This window comes from Lactuca saligna, chromosome 2, assembly GCF_052625555.1.
Source record: "Lactuca saligna cultivar CGN05327 chromosome 2, ASM5262555v1, whole genome shotgun sequence".
Taxonomy (NCBI): domain Eukaryota; kingdom Viridiplantae; phylum Streptophyta; class Magnoliopsida; order Asterales; family Asteraceae; genus Lactuca; species Lactuca saligna.
The window spans coordinates 102,748,795-102,769,623 of record NC_136418.1 but is presented as its reverse complement, the minus strand read 5'-3'; the positions used below and the strand labels follow the sequence as shown (position 1 = coordinate 102,769,623).

General features: G+C 42.2%; 1 protein-coding gene across 1 annotated transcript; it reads left to right on the top strand.

The window, feature by feature from the left end:
* The first annotated feature begins 14,519 nt into the window (after positions 1-14,519).
* Positions 14,520-16,597, top strand: LOC145029935 (uncharacterized). Its single transcript, XM_078978379.1, has 3 exons — positions 14,520-15,651; positions 15,738-16,381; positions 16,547-16,597. The coding sequence occupies exons 1-3, from the start codon at positions 14,520-14,522 to the stop codon at positions 16,595-16,597; spliced, it is 1,827 nt and encodes a 608-aa protein (XP_078834505.1).
* The last annotated feature ends 4,232 nt before the right edge of the window (positions 16,598-20,829 follow it).

Sequence of the window (20,829 nt, the reverse complement as noted above, 5' to 3'; positions counted from 1 at the left end):
TCCTTTACACTCGATCCTAGGTGCTTTATTAAGGACATTACACTCGAGCCTAGGTGTCATTTAATGATTATAGTCCTTTACACTCGACCCTAGGTGTATTATTAAGGACATTACACTCGAATCTAGGTGTTATTTAATGATTATAGTCCTTTACACTCGTTCCTAGGTGTATTGTTAAGGACATATAGATGTTTTATGTTTTCTAATGGAGTCTTTCTTTTACACTTGAACCTTAGTGTTTTATTATAGACATTACAATGGTTTATGTATTCTATCAGTTTAAATGTGAACAATCAATTGCAAAGTACACAATATAACAGTGTATAATAAGAATTGAAAATCGGGTTAAAAACAAACAACTTTGCAAGTTAAAACAGTTTGTTTAAAAGGTTTTAAATTCTTAAAATGTACAATTATGAAACCATTTAATTGAAATCATGTGATTGAGTACAAGATATACTTGTACTTTTTCTTGTATTCCCCCCTGAAAACATTTAAAAAACCATTGAAAAAGGGTAGGGGTATGAACTCACCGGACGCGGAAGTGTGTCGATTTCGGATGCTAAACGTCGAATCGAGGCCTGATAACACGCGAGGTTCCTATGTAAAATGAAATGGCATACAAATATATCTAATTAGATTTACAAACTCTAATTAGATATGAAGTTACACTCCAACGAACGAAAACACCTCAAAACGGGTGTTTAGAGTGACCCGGGTGACATCTACGGATAGGAATTGAAGCATGGGACTTGGGATTTGAGTTTACTCCCCAAGAGTAAACTTCCTAATTGAGTTTATGGCTTAAACACCCATTCCCCATGAGTTTACGGCCGTAAACTCATAGAGGGGTGGTTTATGGTGTTTAATGGCTCACAATTGGATATGGACACTTGGAAATGCTTGGAATAATTTTAAGTAAGGCTTGGATTGAATTAAAATCACCAAATGCAACACTTAAAGGATTTTACGGCCTAGGCATGGGTTCTATGGCCGTAAACTCACATATCTCTTAGAATAAGTGTTGTTAAGGTCCCAAAATTAATCACATGTGATTCTAAAAATTCTAACAAGCCTAGAAATCAATTTTGGGCACCATTTGACTTCCATTTAGGAGTTTACGTCCATGGGGCATGTTCTATGGCCTTAAACTCTCAAATGTGAGATTTTGATGTGTTTAAAGCCCTTAAACTATTTTTGGTTGGTTCTATGATTTATTCCAAGTCTTTTGGTGGTGTTGGATGGCTTTCTAACACCTTAGAATTGAATTTATACCCCTTTTTGAGGAGTTTACGGCCCAAGCACATGCCTTGGCTGTAAACTCATATAAATCTCTCAAAATTTATGTTTGAAGTGTTCTAAGTCCAATTCTAATATTCTAAAAATCATATCTAAGTCTTGTTTGTGTTTTGGAAGGGTTAAATGGCTTAAAAACCCTTTAAATATGTGTTTATGGCCTAGGAAACTTCCAAGGCCGTAAACTCATATACAAGGCTTCAAACTTTTGGTTTGAGGCATTCTAATTCCATTTCATAAAGTCCTCTAGCCATATACAAGGTCCAATTGAGGTTTGGAAGGGTATTGTTGCTCCAAAAACCCCCTTTATGTGAGTTTACGGCCTAGGACTGTTCTGGGGCCGTAAACTCATGTTAATGGTCCTATCCCATGGTTTGAACTCGAATTTGAGGGCTAAAGATGTTGCATAACAAATTAGGGAAGGTACCTTGGTGATTTGAAGCCTTAAACTTGAGATTTTGACCCCTAAATCTAGTTTGAGGAGAGAGGTTGGAGTGATAGTTGTAAAATGGAGCAAAAGCTTCAAAATGGAGACTTGAATCACTTTAAATAGTGTCCAAGTTCGGGACATGGTAGAATTCTACCCGATACCGGCATTAGACGGGGCTTTTGGTCGCACCCGGCCAATTTGCCGTAACCCGATATAGTTGGTTCTAAAAATGTTCCGATCATTAATATGAGACGTTAGAATGAGTTCTAAGGGTATTAAGACACTTATTAAGTCATAAAATAAAATTCACATTAACGACTTAATAAAGGTCGGAAACGGAAACGAAATCGGAAACGGCGATTGAGTGATCGGAACGAGTCGCGAAAAGTGTTACAATTAAGGATATGAATTTCGGGTTGTTACAAACATCCTAATATCTAGATGCAAACATAACAAAGCAACAACATAACAACGAAACCCGTATTACAATACGATAAAGGGCCGACCTTGGTGCCTTAGACCCTGTTGATATAGTGAGGATAACTCACCTCGCGATTGCCGAAACTCTTAACTGAAGAAGCAGATTCCTGAATTACCGACTCACCGAAAGATCCCGAACTAGCCATCATAACAAATAAGCACTAGTCCAAATATACAACCACTTATTGGGCCAAGGCCAAAGTCCAAATCTCTTACAAGCCCAATATTGGCCCAATTTACCAAATTGGGCCCTCCCCACCAAATGGGCCTAGATCCAAGGTCCATAATAATAATTGGGCCCAAAATACTCTATCCAAAAATTCCCAGCCATGGCCCATAATCCAACAGCCCAAACTCTAAGGCCCAAAATGGAAAAACCAACAGGGGGAGTACGCTGGGCGTACCCTCTCTGGTACGCTGGGCGTACAACATTGATTCGCGAAGGGGATAGGGGCACTTACTCTCTACGCTGGGCATACTCAAAGGTTACACGGCGCGTAACGTTGTGGCTCAACAAAATCATACAACTGCTTAATGACTTAAGCTCTTAAACCCAAACTTAAGATCCTTAGGCCAAATATGATTAGAATTCATAAAGTCTCAAATCACATGGGACATCCATAAAGGTCTTAATCCAAAGTCTTAATCCATTAAGACCTACTTATCTCACATATGGAACAACCACAACCCTTGGTACCTCATTTTTCTCACTCAAGACCTCTCGTAAGGTCTGAAAGGACAGATAATCTTGACCAATTCGAAACATGCAACAAGATGAGGGCTTTTGGGACAAGAATGATGTCAAAGATTCACAATACATAGATCTACACAATATGAATGTCAAGCAAGAAGCTTTATACCTCAAATAGACTCCAAAGGATGATGTCTTTCCAGATCTATAAGCTCCAATCGTTCCTCTCCTTCGTTGACAACTTCTCCCTTCTTCCTCTAGCTTTTCTTTTGCCAAAATAAGCTTTCCAAGAACAAACACACCCAACAATGGAGGGAATACGATTTTCTAGGGTTTATTGGGGTAAAAGAGTGTCTATGGAGGCTTAGGAGGGAACCATTATGTTCCTTATATAATGGTTACTCTTAAAATTAGGGTTTGGGGTTTTTGAGAGTACGCTGGGCATACCTCTAGTACGCTGGGCGTACCTCTAGTACGCTGGGTGTACTCACCTTCCCCCCCGTGTTCCTTTCCCTCACTACGCTAGGCGTACATCCAGCTTATGCTGGACGTACCCATCCAAACCCAAGTACGCATGCATGGCTTGCATGGGACCCTTTTCCACTTTTCCATTAAGAGCTATAATCAATTATCATCTTCAAAACACCGCAACTCCTCTCCTCAAAACCTTCTCCCAATAAGCTTTACTTTCACACGAGGGTGGTGAGAAGGTCTATGCTCCTATCAACCCACACACCTGTCCAAACCTTCTCGGATAAAACCCATTTCCCGCAAAAGGACCAAAATTACCGTTCCTCTTAAATCTCATGGACTCAGAATTAAATACTTTAAGAACGGGGCGTTACAATTCTCCCCCTCGGCAACTCTACTCCAGAACTACCCCCGCAATGCACCACCTGTCATTCACTGGACCAGGTTCCTCAAGACACGACCATCGAAATCTGAAACCCAACTTTACCAACTTTACCTTTCTTGCTGACAGGATGACACATGCTTAAGCCTCAGAGCAACTCCCACGTGTTCTTCACTGCAATCTCATAATCACACTGAACTGGCCCTAACATCCTCGGGTTGGGAAAACACGATACACTGATGACACCTCCAAACATCCTCTAGGATGAATTTCCACCCCATAAATCAAAATCAAACTGGAAATCCGAGATTTCATCCCTGTGTTCCTCCCAAGCCTCAGCAACCATCCAACCCCGAAGTGATTCTTATCATAACTCTGCACTACTGCTATCACTTCCGTGAACTTATACTCCCTCTCGGGGCTACATTCCCTTCGTTCCCCTTACCAAGGAAACCCACTTGGCTGCCTTGACACTTCCACAAGTGCCATGGTGCTCACTCAAAACTACACCGTGCTGTTATAGCATAACCGCTATCCCATGCACCACACATACTCTGGATTCGCTCGCGAAGACTCTCAGTCCATGCTCAACCTCCCATCATGATCAATACCCGAGGCCAGACCTTCCAACGCTAACATATCGCAACATACTCAATCCATTTCCTCGCACCGATCTAACGACACATGCAGAGTCTTTAGCATGATTGGACCGCCTTACCAAGCCTTCGCCCAAACTGGACCAATCTCTGAACCTTCAGCAGACCTGGACTGCCCTTCAGAGCCTTCAGTCTGGCTGGACCGTTCTCTGAGCCTTCGGCCTGACTAGTACGCCTACCGGCCTTCAGTCTATCCGTACCGCTTAACTAGCAATCAACATTTCGAGTTACTCCTTCGGGAAACACCTCCCATGCATACTGTTCTAGCCCTCTAGGGGTTCCAAACTCTATCTCCATCCTACATACTCAGTCCCGGCCCGATCCCAGGCCTTCCACAGTCAATCACCCTTGGTCTGTATCCCGCCCCGCATACCTGCCACTTACTCATACCAGCCTACGCTTTTGGCTGACCGATACACTGCTGAGTCCCATGCATCTAAATGACCTCTCATACTCATCGATCTTAAGGAGAATTCCTTAATTCTCCCCCACTTAGAGCACTGACTATCAACCACCGGTCGCCATTACCGACCTCCCTCAACAACCCTTCACGACACAATCTCTTGCATGCGAACTGATTCCCACTAGCACTAGCAATCTTCACCAAATCCCATATCAATCATTGATCAACCCTAGCTCGAAAGAAACTCAATCTGCAGCTAACCACTCCTCAGAATGCAGATGCTACCCAATATTCAAACCAGACGCCAGATTTCCACTAATAACCCCCATGAATGATAACCAACAAAATTCCCAATACTAAACCCATAACTATACAACCCCTCAAATAACAACGAAAATCAAACCAAAGACCACACAATGAGACTAGCAGATAAACAATACTCCACAAAAATGACAAGATAACAAGATATCAAGAAAGGAACATACCCGCAGCTGCATCCGACACTGCTCTGACCTCCTCTGCTGTAAGCTAAAAAGCACGACCCTGAGCCCTTAGGGGCGCCGCTCCACCCTGACCTCCACCCGTGATCCTCAAAGTGGCCGGTACTGGAGCTTGCACCGATCCCGCAGCAAGATGTGGACAGTTGACCCTCAAGTGCCCAACCTGATGACAATGATAACAGATCCTCAAATCCCGACCTGGGGCTACCTTCCGACAATCCTCGCATAGTGCCCCTCCTTTCCGCACTTGCGGCATGCACCACCAGAACTACAAACTCCGGTGTGACCCCTCTCACACTTCCCACAAGCGTGGCTGCTCTGATCTCCCACCCTGGAATCAACGGTCTTGGACCGTTTCGACGCCGGCTGCGACTGCACCGGAGCCTGCCTCAGCTCACGCAACTTCAACTCAATCTCTAACTCACGCCGCCTGGCGGCCTCCTGCAACTCCAACAAAGGATCGCACCTCTACGTAGACACACCCTGTCTGATATCTCTCTTGAGCATACTCAGATATCGGGACATCTGATCCTGTTCCAAAGCGAACTCAGGGAAAAACATCGCCCTCTCAGTGAACATCCTGGTGATCTCAGTCACCGACTCCGAACCCTACTTCAGCTTAAGGAACTCCTGAGCCAATCTCTCTCTCTCTCTCTCTCTCTCAACCTGCGGAACATAACGAGTGCTGAACATCTCTCTGAACTGATCCCATGAAACCGCAGCCCTCTTCACATCCGAATATGACCCCGTGGTCAATCTCCACCAATCCTTTACCCCGAGCCTCAACAGGTTCATAGCACACCACACCCTCTGTTCAGTAGGGCATGAACACGTGAAGAAACACCCCTCCACATCCAATAACCATCTCATAGCAACAATCGGGTCCTGAACTCCATCAAAGGTGGGAGGCTTCGTATTATCGAAGTGCCAATACTGAAAACCTTGACCGGCTCCTCCCCCTACCGTTTCTACAGCCGCTATAGCCGCCGCGATAGTCGTCTCAGTGAGAGCCGTATAGCGCTCATCAAAATACTCCACCATGGAGGTCTTGATCGACCCAAACAGTTCTGGATGCTCGGCCCGGAACAACGCAACAACCTCATTATGCAGGATCTCACAAATCCTCACATCTAACTGGCATGTGCTCATTTGACCAACAACCTCGGGCGGTACTAACCTGCCCTGACCTCCCTCTCCTGCTCTCGATCCCGACCCGGATCCGCTCCCAGCATGCCTCGTGACCACCATACTGAAAAACACCAAAAAAAATCTTAAACACTTCCCACTATCCCAGGAACCAACTCTCAACTCAACCCTAGAGGTCATGGTTTCCCTGATACGCGTATGGGTCCTGTGCTTTCAGTAGTACGGGCCGATACTACCTTCCACACCTACCCATATTTTTATGAAGTACTACCACAACACCCTAGTGAGAAATATATATAACAATCGCTCAATCCTCACTCCTAGAGGAACACTGGAAATCTCATACAGAGGGAAACCCTAAGCTAGCATGCATCATAAAACAGGCAACATTATCATGAAATCCAGAAGATTCCTAGCCTAGTACTAGCATGTTGTTCTATCAATGCTCGAAAACAAATATCATGCATGGTATTTAGGGGTTACTTACTGGCTCCGGCTGATTGTACCTCCGCGTCCTCCTTTTACTTATTTTGAAAACCATTTTAAATTCTCTTTTAAAAACTCTCCCTGATTTGAGACTGGAATCACACGAATGTTCCTCCAATTCGCTCAAACCAAGGCTCTGATACCAACTTGTAACGACCATAATTTTCAACAAATTTGAACTTTTCACAACATCCCAATTACTTTAAGATTTTACAAAAAGGTTTTCAATACATTTACTCTCAGAGTATTCCCAGAACCATAACATAAAACATAAACATGAGGAGCGGTACGATCTCACCTTCGCCATGCCACGGTCTCCTGAAGAACCTGAAAAACATTAAACCACAACTGTAAGCCCGGAAGCTTAGTGAGATACCCCCAAAATACCAACCACATATACCATACACGTATAACATTTCATATCATAACAGATCACAAAACAACAATGCATATCGGGTCTAGTGTGTGACTGGTCCGCCGTATCGGGCCTTCAGTCCACCGGGTCCACCCTCCGAGTCTAGTCATGTCCCTCGAGTCTGCAGTGTGGTTGGTCTGCCCGCACCGAGCCTTCAACCCACCTGGTCCACTCTCTGAGTCTACAGTGTGACTGGTCTGCCCGCATCGGGCCTTCAGTCGGCCTGGTCCACTCTTCAAGCCTCGGCACGTCTGGTCCGCCCTCGTGGGGCCTACAGCCATCCGGACCGCTTGCTGGGCCTTTGGAATAACCGGTCCGCCCTGGGTATGTTGACCTATAGCACAAAGCAGGTCCCGCCTCAACCCAACCCCAGTCAACAACCATGTACACATAAACATACAATCATATAACATTTCACATTCAATCAAAATGATCCATCAAATCACGTATCATAACATACTCTAAGCACAGTACCGACCTAACAGGTCAATAGCATATACCATCCTAATATCTGGATGCAAACATAACAAGGCAACAACATAACAACGATACCTAGATTACAATCCGATAAAGTGCCGGCCTTGGTGCCTTAGACCTTGTTGATATAGTGAGGATAACTCACCTCGCGATTGCCGAAACTCTGAACTGAAGAAGCAGATTCCTGAATCACCGACTCACCGAAAGATCCCGAACTAGCCATCATAACAAATAATCATTAGTCCAAACATACATCCAATTATTGGGCCAAGGCCAAAGTCCAAATCTCTTATAAGCCCAATAATCATTAGGCCCTCCCCAGTAAATGGGCCTAGATCCAAGGTCCATAATAATAAATGGGACCAAAATACTCTATCCAAAAATTCCCAGCCATGGCCCATAAACCAATAGCCCAATAACAGCCCAAACTCTAAGGCCGAAAATGGAAAATCCAACAGGGGGAGTAAGTTGGGCGTACCCTTTCTGGTACGCTGGGCGTACAACATTGATTCGCAAAGGGGATCGGGGCACTTACTCTCTACGAGAGGCGTAACCTTGTGGCTCAACAAAATCATACAACTGCCTAATGACTTAAGCTCATAAGCCCAAACTTCAGATCCTTAGGCCAAATATGATTAGAATTCATAAAGTCTCAAACTTTATCACTTAGGATGTCCATAAAGCTCTTAATCAAAAGTCTTAATCCATGAATACCTACTTATCTCACACATGGAACAACCACAACCCTTGGGACCTCATTTTTGTCACTCAAGACCTCTCCTAAGGTCTGAAAGGACATATAATCTTGACCAATTCGAAACATGCAACAAGATGAGGACTTTTGGGACAAGAATGATGTCAAAGCTTCACAATACATAGATCTACACAATATGAATGTCATGCAAGAAGCTTTATACCTCAAATAGACTCCAAAGGATGATGTCTTTCCAGATCTATAAGCTCCAATCGTTCCTGTCCTTCTTTGACGACTTCTCCTTTCTTCTTCTAGCTTTTCTTTTGCCAAAATAAGCTTTCCAAGACCAAACACACCCAACAATAGAGGGAATACGGATTTCTAGGGTTTCTGGGGGTAAAAGAGTGTCTATGGAGGCTTAGGAGGGGTTTCTGAGAGTACGCTGGGCGTACTCACCGTGCCCCCCGCGTTCTTTTCCCTCACTACGCTGGCCGTACGTCCAGCTTACACTGGGCGTACCCAGCCAAACCCAAGTACGCATGCATGGCTTGCATGGGACCGTTTTCCACTTTTTCCATTAAGAGCTATAATCAATTATCATCTTCAAAAGGCCGCAACTCCTCTACTCTAAACCTGCTCCCAATAAACTTTACATTCACACGAGGGTGGCAAGAAGCCCTATGCTTCTATCAACCCACACACCTGTCCAAACCTTCTCGGATAAAACCCATTTCCTGCAAAAGGACCAAAATTACCCTTCCTCTTAAATCTCAGGGACTCATAATTAAATACTTTAAGAACGGGGCGTTACAATGCTAGCAAACTTTATAACTCTTGCATTGTTTGATGGGTTGGGTCTGTCTATGTGTTGGGTGGGGCCCTTTTGTATGATGGTCAGGAGATGCTACGAGCGAGGGGGCGGGGGTTATGATAGATGGAGCCCAACATTATGTTTGGTATGTGGTATTTTGGTGAAGTGACTAAGCTTTGTGCTTATAGTTTTGTTGTTTAAATATTTTCAAGTGCATCCAGTTCCAAAGAAAAGAACCCCATTTGACTGTACAACAACCCGTGATAGTTTCTTCCACATTGATCATTATTATCATTTTACTATGATGTTTGAGAGATACATTTTACTATTAATGGTTTTGAACAAATGATTATATGGTTTTGATGGTTTGAAAATGAAAATTTCATTAGTATTTTTGGGATTTTACAAATTTTCTACTTTTATCGCCGTGAATTCATGTCTCAATCCCATAGACCATAAAGACATGTAAAAATATAAATATTAGAATCTTTGATATGATTGAATAAAATTACAAAAAATAAATATAAAATTGAACATAATCAAATAAACAAGGTAATAGAATGAAACATCAGTGTCACTTTGGTTGAAACAAAAGAATAAAATAAGTCATTCAAAAATATTGTTTGGTATGTATAATTAAAACCATTAGAGTGATAGTTTATGTTTTTTTCGGTGGTGTAAATGAAATCTTGATATCAAATCGAAAGTCTTTTACATTAAAAATCTAGCCAGTAGAAGTGATTGTTTACGAGTTTATTTTTAGATAAGGTAACGACCGTGATAAAGAATGTTTAAAGTGTTTGTAATTCTAGATTCTTAATAGCTTTTCCATTTAATGGATATCTTCTGTAACATCCAAAATTTGAGGCCAAAAATTTCACTTTTGATTAGGTGATTTATAAAATGTTTCATCAAAACATTGCCAAAATCATGTCAATACATAAAACCATAATGTCATGTTTCAAAACCAAATCACCTTAAATAACAAAATATAAGAGTACAATCCAAGAAAACTCTAAATGGAAATCATAAGTGTGTGTGTGTATGATGTGCCGCTACACCGCCGACTCCTTTCCCTTGGAAGAATAGGTACCTGAAACCAAAACTAAAACTGTAAGCACAAAGCTTAGTGAGTTCCCCTAACATACCACATACCATACAATCACATAGCATGCGTACTACCGGGTAATTCTTTGGCGCCCGTCCTACCCGTGTCTAGCCATTCTGGGTGCTGACCTACCCACGTCAAGCCATTCTAGGGGTGCTGACCTACCCATGTCAAGCCATTCTGGGGTGCTGACCTACCCATGTTGAGCTATACTGGGGTGCTAACCTACCCTTTGATCTATCTCAACCGAACATGCCAACTATTTCACCCCTACTACTAACACATAACATCATATCATAATCATGATGGTAGACATATTTGGGGTGCCCAACTTAACATACTCACATATCTAGCAATCTAGTATAGTGTTATATCCAACAATCAGACCAGACAGTTATCACAAAGATAACCATCCCAACTAACAATTACTAGTGGGCTGACTTTGGTGCCTTTGACCTACTCCTACTGGAAGGTAACTCACCTTGATGTCGTGTATTATCTGAACAGTCCTCGGCGTGAAGGTCGACTCTCCTCGACTCCTTAATCCCTACACGACAGCCCTCAAGTCATCAAATAGAACATACAACCCTAACCAGGGTCAATACCAAAACCATGGAGAGTCAACATGGGTCAAAGTCAACACCTAGTTGACCTGACTTGCTGAGTTGGTCTACCAACTAGTCGAGTCCATACTCCACTAACCCGATCCAACCCCGAATCCACTTGTCGAGTCTAGTAATAACTCATTGAGTTCTCCTTCATTCAAACCATCGAGACCATCTTCATCCAACTAGACGACATCTTCCTTGAACTCGATGAGTTTATCTCACTCATAAGAACGTGTCCATCCTACGACTCACCAAGTTGTATGAACAACTCGTTGTGTCCATCTTCCAAGATTAAGAGATTGCCTTGGACTCACTGAGTCTATTCATACACTCGTCGAGTTGTGACATCCCCAATTTCATGGCCAGAAAAGACCGATTTGTTTATGCTTTGTTTTTAAAATCAGAGTAATCTTTTAAAGATAACAATTGCGGAATTTGTTCCCAAAACAATATATGATAATAATTTATCAAAGCATTCCTTTAAATAAATGTATTTTCATTATATAACAAAATCTTGGGATGTCATGTTTCGATACATACACACAAGCATAAACAGAACAAAATAGACCTTACACAGTTAATTATAACTATGGGCCTATAATCCTTATCTTTCGCTATGTCAGCCAACTTATGCTCACATGCCATAACCTGTAATACAAAGAAAACTGAGAGGGTCAAGCTTGTGTAATGCCCCGGGTTTTCTCGGTATGTTTGTTTATTTTAATTTAATTATCCTTGTAACCTTGGGTTAATTTATTTAACCAATGTCTGATTTCTTATGTTATTGGACTCTTTTGATCATCTTGTAAACTCCTTTTATTGAAGTCCATGGGCTATGGGCCTATTTGCAAAGTCCATCTAGTTAATAGTACTTAATGTGTAAGTTGAATCATTTGGAACACACACAAGGAAAACACTCTAAACCCTCCCTCTCTCTCAAAAATCGTCCATCTCTCTCTCTTTGGGATCAAGAGCAGCCAAGGGGCTGTTTGGAGCTTAATTCTTGTTCATTTCCAGCCTTGATTCGTATTGGTATGAACCTCCTTATCCTTTCTTACAACTTGATTCATAACCTTGTTCTAGTTTTATGATTTCATCTTCACTTCTTCTCCTTCTTATTTTATTTGTAATTGTATGTTATACATCATCTCAAGATCCTATCTTCACCCCATATATGGTGGATGATGGATCTAGGGGATTACATGTGGCAAAAGATCATGGAAACCCTAAAAGGGAGAATGATGATTTTATGTGCTTATGTTTATTTTCATGTTGATTATTATTACATCCTTGTGGCTAAATGAAATCCTAATGATCCCTAACCCTTTTTAGTACCACCATTAGCATGGGGACTGAATTGGGATGATGAACACATCTTAAAATGTGTTTCAAAAGGAGAAGGATGGATAAGCCAAAAAGGAATCACGGGTGGCTACGATTCTGTTTTCCATCAGATCTGTAGTCATTTTGTAAAAATCATATCTGGATCTCTAGAACTCAAACGGACCCCAAACTAGATCCAAAAGTTCACAAATTGAGTTGGCTAACTTTCTTAATCAGGCCAACCTCACTGATAAGGGCTTTATCTATGTGAAATAATGGCATCTTTGCTGTTAGGTCTGATCCGGGTCTGTTCTGATATGTCATTTTGTTTTCATCATTTCTAAGTCTTGGAAAAGGATCCAGAGTGATTCCAAGTTTCTATATGTTACTTATATTATGAGTTTAAGATCTGGAGAATATGGGGTGTTATTTCCAATTATAAATTGTTTAGAATGGATCCACACTCCAGGTCAGTGGGCAGTCACCAGCTTTTGCTAGTGCTGTGATTGTCCACAATGTGAATTTTATATCTGGAGTTTGAGAGATGATTTTCATTCAATTCCAACTCTGAGACTTTCACTTGTATGTCCTTTAATTCTCTAATTTTTGTTTTTGGACGAATTCTACTCACAAGTTGGGTAGAATTGGCCAACATCACTTGACTGTATTGTTGGAGACAGAAGTGATACACCATTTTGTAAAATTCATATTTAATTCATCTTTTGGAGTTAGAATGAGTTCTTTATATTTGTGGAATCCTAAGAAATCATAGTTTCCTATAAAATTTAGTTAAAGCTATGTTTCTGTTTTATATTTTGGAGTAAATCCGTTTTAAACAGCAGGTCTGTTTTAGAGACCTTGCTGTGATCACTCTTTTCTCAACTCATAGCTTCGTTACTTCTCCATTCTAACCTTTAGTCCTTCTTAGGTGAGGTTTTGAAGTTTGCTCAAGATTGGTAGCATTATTTGATTGTTAGCCATCCTTAATACTCACTCAAGGTGAGTTCTCTCACACCGTTGTATTGATGATTATGTTTGCTAGTTAGCTCGTGTGTGATTATTTGAATTTATTATAAAAGCATGCTATATAAGTATTGTTTTAATTCGTACATGTGCACTGTATGTAACTAATTATGGATATGGGGACACCACCAAAGGATACGGATCTACCGGTGCGGTGGGTAGGTAAGATCACCAACGTAATACTCTTCGTGAGGTGCGGTGATTAGGGCCAAATATACGGGATCTTCCCGGTGCGGTTCAAACCTACAAGTCCTTCTCGTAATATAGACATTGATTCGTTCTTTGCCTTTATCATTATAATTGGAAAATGGATTAGGGCTAGTAAATATGAATGTTAGTACAATGTCTGTGTTTGAATTCACTAAGCTTCGTGCTTACGTTTTTCCCTTATAACTTTTCAGGTGTTAAGATTAAAGAGGCTAAGGCTTGACATGGAGCATCGGGACATCGCTACTAGTTATTTTGTTGGGACCTTATTATTATTATTACTTCCACACTTTATTTTATATGATTATTAAGTTGATGCATTATGTTATGACTATTTCAGTTGTTTTAATTTAATTTAAGATACGTTTTAAAAGTTTAAAATTTTTGAAAAAAAAAAAATTGGGTGTCACAAGTTGGTATCAGAGCCACAGTTTGAGGGAACTAGGCATTCTTGTGGATGTTCTACACTCAAATTTGAGGCTCTATAATAGTTTATTCTCTTTTAAAAGATTTTTCAAACTTTCTAAAGACTAGTAGTGAAAGATGTCGCGGTGTGCCAGTCAGCCAGCCAAGTAAGCCTTATTTCTTATGTTAAATGTTTATGTTAAATTGTTGACTATGAATTGGATTCTACTAGTCTTAAAATGTTAGATTACACACTTATTTAATGTTAACATGTGAGAGAGATGTAAAATTAACGGCTAGAGCGAGTTGGAAATTTTGAAACTAGACGCGATTGCGAAATTGGAACTTGTGTGGAAGATAGTAGAAGGGCCCCTACTATTTGAAACATCGGTGCCGGTTTCGGGTCGGGGCAAGGTTGAGAAATTTTTGGCAAGCTGAATGTTTCGTCTTCCTAGAAATATCTAGGCTGAATTATTTCTAAATATTTTCCTCCTTCTACGGATACAGATGGCTCCGCCTGCTCGCCTTAATCAGCTCCAAATGGAGCAAGTTACGAATATTGTCGCTGAGGAATTCAATAACGCTTTCAATGAACTAATCCCGGGCGTGACCAATGACATAATCAACCAGGTCAAAGCTCTTCTGGATGAGCGCCTCGCAGCTATTCCCGGGGGAGCGTTACCGGCTCCGCCCGTTCGGGATTCGGCATCCTACTTCGAGAAGTTCATCAAGTGTAGCCCTCCTCTTTGGAACGGTGAATCCGACCCAGTTGCTGCTAAGCATTGGGTGTCAGATGTTGAGGGCGCCTTCATGACTGTTGGGTGTCCGGACCAGTACAAAGTTGTGATCGCCATGAATCAACTGCGAAAATGGGGAAAGACATGGTGGAACACCATCACCGCTCTATTAAACGAGGAGGAAGTGAGGGCCATGTCTTGGGCCCAATTTGTGGAGAGGTTTGAGGCACAATATGTGCCCAAGGTGGAGCAGCAGCGGATGCAGCAAGAGCTCATGGCCTTACAGCAAACTACCGAGTCTGTTAGCGACCTGAACGCCAAGTTCTTGGAGATGCTATCTTTTTGTCCCTCATTTGCTGGGAACGAGGCCTGGTTGGTGAGCCAATACACTACCATTCTACGTACCGAGATTCGGGAATTCGTTAGCATGCAGGAGTTCCCGACTTTATCCGCGATCATGGATGCAGCAAGGAGGAGGGAAATCGAGTTGCAGACCCAGACCAAGAGGAAGGCCAATGACACCTCCTCCAAGACATCCGGAGATGCCCAGAAAAAGCAAAAGCAGGGTGGTAAGTCAAGGTATGAGTACAGGCCGTCTTCAGGTCAGGGAGAGAAAAATCCGTTGATATGCTACAACTGTAAAAAGCCAGGGCATCATTGGAAGAATTGTAGGGCTCCCCATGCGAGTGCAGTTCCTCAAATTACTTCTGCTGCTCCCGTCTGCTATCACTGCAACGAGACGGGACACAAGAAGCCCGAATGCCCGAAGTTGAAGGCTGGTAAAGGAAGCGGGGGTACAAATCCTGCAATTGCATCATCTTCTAAGGGACCCACTGTGGTGACACGAGGTCGTGCTCACCAGATGACTGTGGATGAGCCGGTGACTACCGCGACAGTGGCAGGTAAATTTTTTTTTTTCTTTTCTCTCCTGCCATTATTTAATAAATGGTAGTTAGAATTGTTTACATGATCGTATGTGGTAAAACAGGCACTTATTTGCTAGATTCCAAGCCTGCTGTTGTTATGTTTGATAGCGGTGCTACCCATTCTTTTGTATCTCGCACGTTTATTAATCATCTGGGGTGTAGTATCGGAAAATTGGCTCGCCCAATGGTTGTCGAAGTTGCCGACAACCGCACTATTTATGTCACCGATGTCTATCGGGGTTGCACTCTCGAGTTTTCTGGAGTTGAATTCCGTATTGATCTTATCCCTATTGCGATGCGAGAGCTCTGTGTTACCGTAGGCATGGATTGGCTTGATGCGTTTGATGCGGAAATCCACTGTCGTAAGAAGCAAGTTCGTGTTCGAAACCCTAGAGGTGGAGAACTTATTATTCAGGGGGACATTCCCCGCCTGGCTATGGCTTCTTGCTCTTCTGCTATAGCACTAGACGACGTTCCTATCGTTTCCGACTTCAGCGATGTCTTTCCGGAGGAACTCCCTGGCTTGCCACCCGTTCGGCAAGTGGAGTTTCGCATTGATTTGGTGCCAGGTGCGACTCCGGTAGCGAAATCTCCTTACCGCTTGGCACCACCTGAAATGAAAGAGCTCCAAGAGCAACTGCAAGAACTAAGTGATAAAGGGTTTATACGGCCAAGCTGCTCGCCTTGGGGTGCTCCTATTCTCTTTGTGAAGAAGAAAGATGGATCCCAGCGAATGTGTATTGATTATAGGGAGCTAAACAAGCGCACGATAAAGAATAGGTACCCGTTGCCACGTATTGACGATATTTTCGATCAGCTTCAGGGAGCATCTTGGTTTTCCAAGATTGATTTACGTTCTGGTTACCATCAGATGCGTGTTCGTGAAGAAGACATTGAAAACAGCATTCCGTACTCGATATGAGCACTTTGAATTTGTGGTGATGCCTTTTGGGCTCACCAATGCACCCGCAGCGTTCATGGATCTCATGAACCGGGTGTGTAGCCTGATGCTTGACCGTTCGGTCATAGTGTTCATAGATGATATCTTAGTCTATTCTAAGAGCAAAGAGGAGCATCAGCAACACCTTCGGGAGATTCTGGAAACTCTGGCAAGAGAAAGGCTTTATGCTAAATTCTCAAAATGTGAATTTTGGTTGGAAGAAGTTCATTTCTTGGGGCATGTGGTAAACAAACACGGTATCAAGGTCGATCAAGCCAAGGCTGATGCGGTTAAACAATGGAAGATTCTGAAAACACCTTCTGAAATTCGCAGTTTCTTGGGTTTAGCCGGTTATTACCGGAGGTTCATTGAAAATTTCTCTAAAATCGCCTTACCACTCACCCAATTGACCAAGAAATCAATGAATTTCGTTTGGGGCTCGGAGCAGCAACTAGCGTTTGATGAGTTAAGGAAGCGATTGTGTGAAGCTCCGATTTTGGCCTTACCTGACGGGGTTGAGGATATGGTGGTTTATTGTGATGCATCGCTTCAAGGTCTTGGTGCCGTGTTAATGCAACGAGATAGGGTGATAGCCTATGCCTCCCGACAGCTGAAACCCCACGAACGAAACTACCCCACTCATGATTTGGAGCTTGGGGTTGTTGTTTTCGCTCTTAAGATTTGGAGACACTATCTCTATGGAGTGAAGTTTATCATATACACTGACCATAAGAGTCTAAAATATTTGTTCGAGCAGCGGGATTTGAATATGAGGCAAATCCGATGGTTGGATGTGGTAAAAGATTATGATTGTGAAATTCACTACCACCCCGGTAAAGCTAATGTGGTAGCTGATGCTCTCAGTCGTAAACAATCTGCCGAACCGATTAGAGCTAAGTGTCTCCGGATCATGATGGTGTCGTCTTTGTTAGATCTAATCCGGGACGCCCAAAAGACGGCAATACTGGAGGAAAACATCAGGCGTGAGAAGATTGGAAAAGAGTTTCCTAAGATGGAACGAGACGGGCGGGGTTTGCTGACTCGCTACGGTAGGGTTTGGGTTCCATATACCGGGGGAAATCGGAAAACCCTAATGGATGAGTCTCATAAGTCAAAATTTTCTATCCATCCTGGTGCTACTAAAATGTATCGGGACCTTCATGAGGCTTACTGGTGGCATGGAATGAAGAATGATGTGGCTCAATTTGTGGAAGAATGTATGACCTGTCGGAAGGTCAAGGCGGAACACCAGAAACCACATGGGAAGTTGCAACCATTGGAGATTCCTGAATGGAAATGGGAGCATCTAACCATGGACTTCATTACAAAACTTCCTAGAACTGCCCAAGGATCAGATACGATATGGGTGATTGTTGATCGTTTGACTAAGAGTGCTCACTTTCTGGCTATAAAGGAGAGCTCATCGGCGGAGAAATTAGCCGAGATCTTTGTTCGGGAGATTGTCTCATTACATGGGGTGCCCGTTTCTATTGTCTCCGATCGAGACACCCAATTTACCTCTCGGTTCTGGAGGAAGTTTCAAGAGGAATTGGGCACACGATTACATTTTAGTACCGCCTTCCATCCGCAGACAGACGGGCAGAGTGAGCGGACGATTCAGACCTTGGAGGACATGCTTAGGGCATGTGCGATTGATTTTGGGGGTAGTTGGGATGACCATCTACATCTAGCTGAGTTTTCTTATAACAACAGCTATCACTCAAGCATTAAAATGCCTCCGTATGAAGCCTTGTACGGGAGGAAGTGCAGGACGCCCGTTTGTTGGGGCGAGGTTGGGCAGAGGGTACTTGGGAGTACCGATATCGTGCTACAGACTACGGAGAAAATCCAAATGATTCGGGATCATTTGGTCACAGCGAGTAGTCGTCAGAAAAGTTATGCCGACAAAAGACGCTCCAATCTTGAGTTCCAGGTGGGAGATTATGTGCTGCTTAAAGTCTCCCCCTGGAAAGGTGTGATTCGATTTCGGAAGCGGGGAAAGCTCGGACCCCGATTCATTGGACCCTACAAGGTCATAGCTCGTGTGGGGAAGGTGGCTTACCGTTTAGAGCTTCCTGACGAGCTTAGTCTAATTCATAATACGTTCCACGTGTCTCAGTTACGAAAATGCGTTGTTGATGAGACCGTTGTGATACCACTGGAGGACATACAAATTGACGAGCGTCTCAATTATGTTGAGAAACCAATCGCAATTTTAGAACGAAAGACAAAAGCTCTCCGCAACAAGACTATAAACCTGGTTAAGGTGCAGTGGCAACATAGGAAGGGTTCGGAATGGACTTGGGAACCGGAATGCGAGATGCGGGCTCATTATCCGGATCTGTTTCTAGGTGTTGACTTCGAGGACGAAGTCCGTTCTTAGTGGGGGAGAGTTGTAACGCCCCGGGTTTTCTCGGTATGTTTGTTTATTTTAATTTAATTATCCTTGTAACCTTGGGTTAATTTATTTAACCAATGTCTGATTTCTTATGTTATTGGACTCTTTTGATCATCTTGTAAACTCCTTTTATTGAAGTCCATGGGCTATGGGCCTATTTGCAAAGTCCATCTAGTTAATAGTACTTAATGTGTAAGTTGAATCATTTGGAACACACACAAGGAAAACACTCTAAACCCTCCCTCTCTCTCAAAAATCGTCCATCTCTCTCTCTTTGGGATCAAGAGCAGCCAAGGGGCTGTTTGGAGCTTAATTCTTGTTCATTTCCAGCCTTGATTCGTATTGGTATGAACCTCCTTATCCTTTCTTACAACTTGATTCATAACCTTGTTCTAGTTTTATGATTTCATCTTCACTTCTTCTCCTTCTTATTTTATTTGTAATTGTATGTTATACATCATCTCAAGATCCTATCTTCACCCCATATATGGTGGATGATGGATCTAGGGGATTACATGTGGCAAAAGATCATGGAAACCCTAAAAGGGAGAATGATGATTTTATGTGCTTATGTTTATTTTCATGTTGATTATTATTACATCCTTGTGGCTAAATGAAATCCTAATGATCCCTAACCCTTTTTAGTACCACCATTAGCATGGGGACTGAATTGGGATGATGAACACATCTTAAAATGCGTTTCAAAAGGAGAAGGATGGATAAGCCAAAAAGGAATCACGGGTGGCTACGATTCTGTTTTCCATCAGATCTGTAGTCATTTTGTAAAAATCATATCTGGATCTCTAGAACTCAAACGGACCCCAAACTAGATCCAAAAGTTCACAAATTGAGTTGGATAACTTTCTTAATCAGGCCAACCTCACTGATAAGGGCTTTATCTATGTGAAATAATGGCATCTTTGCTGTTAGGTCTGATCCGTGTCTGTTCTGATATGTCATTTTGTTTTCATCATTTCTAAGTCTTGGAAAAGGATCCAGAGTGATTCCAAGTTTCTATATGTTACTTATATTATGAGTTTAAGATCTGGAGAATATGGGGTGTTATTTCCAATTATAAATTGTTTAGAATGGATCCACACTCCAGGTCAGTGGGCAGTCACCAGCTTTTGCTAGTGCTGTGATTGTCCACAATGTGAATTTTATATCTGGAGTTTGAGAGATGATTTTCATTCAATTCCAACTCTGAGACTTTCACTTGTATGTCCTTTAATTCTCTTAGTTTTTTTTTGGACGAATTCTACTCACAAGTTGGGTAGAATTGGCCAACATCACTTGACTGTATTGTTGGAGACAGAAGTGATACACCATTTTGTAAAATTCATATTTAATTCATCTTTTGGAGTTAGAATGAGTTCTTTATATTTGTGGAATCCTAAGAAATCATAGTTTCCTATAAAATTTAGTTAAAGCTATGTTTCTGTTTTATATTTTGGAGTAAATCCGTTTTAAACAGCAGGTCTGTTTTAGAGACCTTGCTGTGATCACTCTTTTCTCAACTCATAGCTTCGTTACTTCTCCATTCTAACCTTTAATCCTTCTTAGGTGAGGTTTTGAAGTTTGCTCAAGATTGGTAGCATTATTTGATTGTTAGCCATCCTTAATACTCACTCAAGGTGAGTTCTCTCACACCGTTGTATTGATGATTATGTTTGCTAGTTAGCTCGTGTGTGATTATTTGAATTTATTATAAAAGCATGCTATATAAGTATTGTTTTAATTCGTACATGTGCACTGTATGTAACTAATTATGGATATGGGGACACCACCAAAGGATACGGATCTACCGGTGCGGTGG